Source organism: Oryzias latipes, chromosome 5, assembly GCF_002234675.1.
Source record: "Oryzias latipes chromosome 5, ASM223467v1".
Classification (NCBI taxonomy): Eukaryota; Metazoa; Chordata; class Actinopteri; order Beloniformes; family Adrianichthyidae; genus Oryzias; species Oryzias latipes.
The window spans coordinates 23,324,654-23,331,650 of record NC_019863.2 but is presented as its reverse complement, the minus strand read 5'-3'; the positions used below and the strand labels follow the sequence as shown (position 1 = coordinate 23,331,650).

Sequence of the window (6,997 nt, the reverse complement as noted above, 5' to 3'; positions counted from 1 at the left end):
TAAAGACATGAATGCTTTAGCCAAAAAGTAAAATGGAAAAAGATATCGCTAAATTTATACAAAAATGTAGTTCTTTAAACTTACAAAATTTCCATTGGAGAGAAAAATCGAATTTTTTAATACTCTATTTCAAGAGTTAAAAATTGACAAATAAAAAAAAACAATGTGCTTAAAAAAGAGTGGCTAGATGAAAAACCTTGTGTGATCCCACTGCTTTTTACAACACCCTATGTAAATGTACAGCTTTTTCCTTCAAAACATTCTGTGTAGCACCTATGCAGACGTGACATTTGCTTATTTGAATTTATTGTTCATTTCTAGCCTTGTAAAGCTCCATCAGTGACATGTTTTTATGAAAACAGCTGATTTCTTAAATTGTAACCCCCATCTCTGTCCTTGAACATCTGTTGAATGTTCACTGGGAGTAAGTTATTTCTGGCTTTATACATGATGAGTGCTGTTTTAAGTTTCACTAGTTCTCATAATTTCAATAAACTGTGCATGTGTTCCCATAATCCACACCATGAACTGTTCGAATCCCCTTTTGTTGTAAGATTTACAAACACTGTAAATTTGTTTTGTAAGTATTTCCCCAACATTCTTCACTGTACTGTAAATATGGTATTATTATCGAGGAAATATAAACTTTTAAAAGTAAAATAAAAAAAAGGTAAAGATTAGAAAACATTCCTTCAAAATGTTTTATTTTGAACATTTGATTATTTATGTATGCATCCGATCGTAGGGCTGTTGTGTTTTCTTCTTCTTTTTTTTCTGTTGCAGCATGTATGCGACTCCCCTTTGCTATTTCTATTAAAAAGTCATAAAGCGGAGGAAATCTCTCAGATTCACGTCGTTCCATTTGTCGACACCGAATCATCTGTGAAGCTTTTACTTTGAAAGGCCTGGCCGGAACTGCGTGAGCTGCAGCCCCACCTCGCTGGAAGCCCCGCACGTTTGGGCGGACGGGGGTGAAACGTCAGCCGGGGTCAGTCATGAAGCGTCTGCCACGGCAGCCTGCCGCGGGCGCGCGGGGCTAGCAGAGACGGCGGGACGGAGCGGTCTGCAGCCGGGGCTCGCGGGGCTCCTCCAGCAACCGGGATGGTGGTCGGGGAAAGGACCGGGACCCGGATCATCGATGCTTCTCAGCGGAGGAAGTCGGCGGTTTAACGGAGAGTCAGAATGAGGAGAGCGAGGGTGACCCGCGCGCTCTTCGCCTTGTGTCTGGGATGTTTCATCATGATCATCTATTACTTCAACAGCAGCCTGAAGCCAGGTGAGCCTCCTCACCGAGCGCCGCGCGCTCGCTGCCCCGCGCGCTCTCACACGCACCGGCCTGTGTGTTTGCACAGCGGGCCAGCGTGTCCTCTTTTGTCCGCGTGAACGTCACCCACCCTGCTATACAACCCCACCGCGCTTTCAGGGTGGGGGGTGGACCGTGGACTAGAACGCAGCAATCAGCGTGGGGTATCGATCCGTCCCCTCCGGGATCCATCCCTCTATCGCTCCCAATTGAGCCAATCGATCCAGATGTCTGACGTCATGATTGGATCTAAAAATGTCGTTTATTTCATTTAAAGTGAGTTTGCTGAAAAGCTCCATTTCTAGATTTGAATTTAAATCCATTAATTTATCATTGGAAACCCATCCAATTCAAAATATTACATATCTGATCAACAATCAACCTTAGAGATCAGTATTTTTAAAGTAGAAAATGTAAATACATTTGATGAAAAAAAGCACAAACAGTGATTAAATCTGTTATTTTGTGTCTCAAAATGCCATTTCTGTGTAATAAATCACTGCTTTTTCTTATTGTTTTAATTTATGATTTAGGAAATTGAAAATTGACATTGAAAATATGTATATTATCCCCATAACCCCATTATAAAAATATTGAAAGGATAAAAATCAGGATGATCGTGAATGGACTTCTTTTTCCTTAAGTCTGCCTGTGTCCTCATTTCCCTGCCAGCTCCAGATGTCTGTCAGAAAACCGTGTTTCTGCCAAACTGATTATCCGAGAGTTTCCTCTGATCCGGGGGGAAGGTTGGTGGAAGGGTATAGACCCACGCTGCGATGTGCCTCCACCTCTCCCAGGTTCACCCCACCACCACCCCTGCCACATACAATAGCCTCATTCAGACGCCCTCTGCTGTGTCAGGGGCCCGAAAAGCATGCAGTCCACGGGAGCCTTCTAAAGAGGGCTCAGTCCGTCCTGGACGTGTCCGTGTTTACTCGCCGTCCATGAAAGAGCCGTCTCAGGTGTCGCTCAGGGACGTTTTTGAGGGCCGTTGCAGGTATGGATGGTTAAAGCATCTGTGGTCTTTTTTTTTCCCTCCTCGTCATCATTATTGATCATTATTGATCAGGACAGCAGTTCTGTAATTGGAGCACATTGACAAAAAAAAACGATCTTTCTATCCGTCAGTAGTAGTTTAGTTTTAAAATGTTCCAGAAAAAACTGTGACTTATTTTACTCTTAAGGCTAAAAAATTGTTTTAGAGATTTGGATAAAGTTTAGACTTCAATTGTTGCATCCTTTCTTTATTATCATATTAAAACATCACTAAACTCTGGAAAGCAGCACAAAGGATTTTGTCATAGTTTGCCAAATTGGAATGCATTATTGGACGTTAAAAAGGGAACTTCATGCAGTCTGTCAGTAATTCACAACGTACCGTTAAATCCAGAACAAAATGATTTTTTAAATAACTGGGCATAAAGTCTGTTAATGAGTTTTAGCTGACTTTACCTTTTAACTGTTTTCTTAGGAAAGTTGAAAATGATCTTTAGCTCAGCTTTAAACAGAGGTGGGAGGGGGAAAAATATTTTCAAGTTGAAAACTGTGACTTGAAATAGTTAGATAAAGAGAGTAATCGTCCAGTTTAATAATAAAAACAAAGAAACACCTAAATTGTGTTTTTACAACACATTCAGACAAAAATACTATGCCTCTAAAAGTTTAAAAAGGACCAGTCGAGACATAAAAATACTATCACGTGCCTGTAGAAAGTTTAAAAAATATCTCACACACATCAGTTTTGAACAAAAAACAAAAAAGATAATACAGAAAAGTCTGTCAAACAGAAAAAAACGATGGAGTTAAGAGAAAGAAGTAAATGTTAATGATGATTGCTAAAAAACATGTCTCTAAAAGACGATTATAGTTGGTGAAATTATAAAATTCATAATTACCTTATCCCAAAAAGTATTTCTTTATTGAAATTGTTGTGAATCAGGAGCAGACGAAAAAAGGCCATTTGTAAAAAATGAGCTGGGCGAGCCACAAGTGGAGAAGGAGAGACACTCCATGTCTCGCCCACAACTGAGAGGTGAATTTCTAACGACCTACTGCCTCTCTGCAGAAACTATGTCCTAGAAAACCATACAGTTGTTTTGATTTGGGCTAAAAACGGCATCTTCGTAATTAAACAACCTCTGGGAACGCTTTCAAAGTAGATCAATAGTTGATCGAAGTGGGTTTTTAACTATTTGGCCTTCATTGAATTGTGTTCCTTTTGATCTAAGCTGTTTTGACTTTTATTCAGCAGATGAGAATGAAAGTTTCCACTTCTTAACCTTTAACCTAGAGAAAGGCTTTTATGCTCACTGGTATAAAAAGCGTTGGCACAAATGTGTTGTTGTTGTTGAGGATTTTGCTGTCGTCATCATGTGTGATCCTGATGTTGCCTCGGGTCAAATATGCAGAGGTGGACTCTGCTGCGTGGATTCGTGTCGATAGATTACTCTTGGAGCGCCGTTTATGTTTGAGGCATTAAAGCTGTTCGGTGGATCAGTTCTGTTAAGCCCCGTCCGCCTCGGAAACATCTTCTCAGCCCAATCTGGGCGAAAGGTCATTCCTCAAAGACAATTCTGAGCTGCAAGAACAGGCATATAAAACAGGAATGCTGCATAAAAACAATGAGGGTTTCAGGATCTATACCTTTTATTTACTTTTTTTTTTTTTTTTACTTCATTCAACTTTTTACTGATGGTAGCTTTGGAACAGATGGCGAGGAACCGGAGCACCGTGCGCTGCAGGAATGTGGTGTCGTGTTTTATAGCTCTTCCTCTGTTATGGCAGTGAAAGCAGCGATTCACATGTGACAGCACAAATACAGATGTAAAGTGACAGCTATCATGTCATTTGTTCTGGTTGGTTATTTTTTTTTGCCCCAACCTGAGGCGAGTCTTGAGGCCCGGCCGCTCGGCCAGTTTTGTCGCATTAAAACAATCGTTTGGTCAGAATCTTGCGCATGGCAGCACATCTCGGTCCCTTCCTTCTGCGGAGAACATCTGGATGTGACGGGTCAGAACAAAACGAGACACAAAGGAACATTCAGATCTGGTTTCCACATCGGGCCCTCCTGCACAGTTGGCTGTTTCCACAACTTCTTTGTGCCCAGCTGATGTTAGATCTTCTGCCATCCTGGGCCCGCTGCTGACAGGTCAGGGCCCCCCCTCCCCCAGCTGCATATTCATGACACAGCATCAGCAGAAGCTTCTTCTGAACTTCATTAAGACCAGCTGCCGGTTTGTATTTTAGCTCAGTAAGAATCCAAGAACCTCCTGCGGCTATTTTACGCAACAAGTGTGTCTTTCATTGTTAAGAAATTTCAGTTTTTGGTGAACTGTACATTGGCACATCATTTGTATTAGCAAGTAATTGCATAAAAAGTAAAGAACTGGCATGACTTGATGTAAAGTGTTGTATCCATACAAAAAGCTATGTTCACACTGGGCTTGGCAAGCGACCACTTACAATCAAAAGTCGATGTAAACACCTATAGATGCGCATTTCCCGCTTCCGTGCTCAAAACTCTCGCATTCACATTTCGCTATGCAACTTTTGAAGACCGGTTCTGGGCTTTACATGCAAAACATGTGTCTATTGAATGTGCAAAAATGCACGGTTTGGGCTTTTGCATTTAAAACTCTTGTGTTTGTGGGTTGCTTCGCAAGTTTTCAAGACCGTTTTCAGGCTCTTCGTGCTAAACGAGTAGCCATTAAACACAGATATGCGTGCTTTGGACTTCCATGTTTTAAACTCTCATTGCTCATGTGTCACTAGGTAAGTTTTTAATACCGTTTTCGAGCTCTAGGTACAAAACTTGCGTCCATTTTTAATTTTAAACAGCTAGTCAGAACATACATTTCTGAAGCTATCTATTCGTTTCTAAAACTCCTGTTGACATTCAAACTTTTTTAGTTCTAAAGATAGATATTTAAAAAAAAAAGTAGATGTACACCTACATACAAGTTATTGTTTTATCAATAGACTACACCTACTAATGCCCCCACTCCCCCCCAAAAAACTCAAATCAAATGTGACCCATCTGCACTTTTAAAGTCCCACTCCAATGATCGATTGTAAAGGTTTTCCCAGTTGTCTTTTAATTGTAGTTATACAATTTTTATCCAAAACAAAACAGTCTTTTTCTTGGATATAGTTTCTGTAAAGTGGCAGTAGTTCATTAGAAATTCAACTCTTAGTTGTAGGCGGGATTTTTAGCGCAGAGTAACCCCACCTCATCTTTACTTGTGGCCCACCCAGTGTATTTTCTGTCACAAAAATAACATTTTTTCCAACCGCATTTTTTCATCTGCCCTAATTTTCAACAATTGAATAAAGAAATACTCAGAGAAACAATTTTGAGCTTGGTTTTTTTTTTATATCTGTGCTCCATCATAAGAAAAAATGTCACAAGAACAAGGTAAAAATATGAAAATCACAATTTTTATTGCAATGGGTCTATAAAGACATGTAAAGCTCAGAAAACAGAGACCACACCGACAACATCCACTTTTATTCTGACCGTGTTTCTTTTCTCTTCTGCTGGAGAAGTTTTTTTCCCAGTGACAACCAAACACTGAGCTCAGTTTACAGCCTAAACAAGACACACACACTCACACACACACACACACACCCTCACACATCAACGTGTTTAGCAACTCCTGATCCACCAGAGCCATGCGCACATCTATCTATCTATCTATCTATCTATCTATCTATCTATCTATCTATCTATCTATCTATCTATCTATCTATCTATCTATCTATCTATCTATCTATCTATCTATCTATCTATCTATCTATCTATCTATCTATCTATCTATCTATCTATCTATCTATCTATCTATCTATCTATCTATCTATCTATCTATCTATCTATCTATCTATCTATCTATCTATCTATCTATTTTATTTTTTTCTTAAATATTTCTTAGTTGATACTTGCTATATAGTTTTTTTTTTTTTACCTCAGTCATTTGTGCAGTCTGGTCATGACTCCAGGGTTTGCTTTTTTCCTCATTGATCGATGTCCCATTGACCGTGCAAAGAAATTTACAGCTTTTAAGTGCAACCAAGGAAAAATAAGTATTAGACAGAGGAATGCTTTGGTCCTTTTTAGCTCCCTGTTTCTAAGTCACTGCAAAGCTCTGCCAAACATCTGAAAAGTCGTCTAAATGACAAATGTTTTATTCTGTTTTTGCTTAAAAACATTTACAGGTATAATAGCGATTACGGTAACCTCTCTCTCACATTAGATGGACCTGAATGACGACAGCAGAACCAACTTTCCACAAATGTTTAAAAAAAATTAGTGTTTTTTTTTAAATCAAACCTCGTCTAAGAGGCACATAAAGGAAAAACACATCTTTTTTTTCTGTCGCAGTTTTTCTGTCATCACAATACCTCTTACGCTAAGTCATCGTTACACAAAACTTTTCCGAGCTCAATAATGGTTAATAAAGTTGGTGCCTAAACTGTTTCATTAATAATTCTTCGTTTTTTTTTTTTGGTTATTTATAGAGTATCTACATATTTGCAGAAGTTGAATTAAAGGAATTTTAAGTCCTTTTTAGAACAATTAAATTTTACACCTACCAGAGTTTATTGTTTCTTGCTCTACACGTGGGATTCGGTCGCCATGATCCCCATTGTGCCAAATTTAAATGTCTTTCTGTGCAGTTTGCTTTGTAAGGATTTCCA

General features: G+C 39.3%; 1 protein-coding gene across 1 annotated transcript in view; it reads left to right on the top strand.

The window, feature by feature from the left end:
• Nucleotides 1-755: 755 nt before the first annotated feature.
• LOC101163895 (carbohydrate sulfotransferase 11) overlaps nucleotides 756-6,997 on the top strand; it is a 17,225-nt gene continuing 10,983 nt past the window's right edge. The window contains exon 1 of the mRNA XM_004068937.4: nucleotides 756-1,276. Coding sequence (XP_004068985.1) covers nucleotides 1,183-1,276 — 94 coding nt within the window. The 5' untranslated portion in view covers nucleotides 756-1,182. The remainder of the gene's footprint in view (nucleotides 1,277-6,997) is intronic.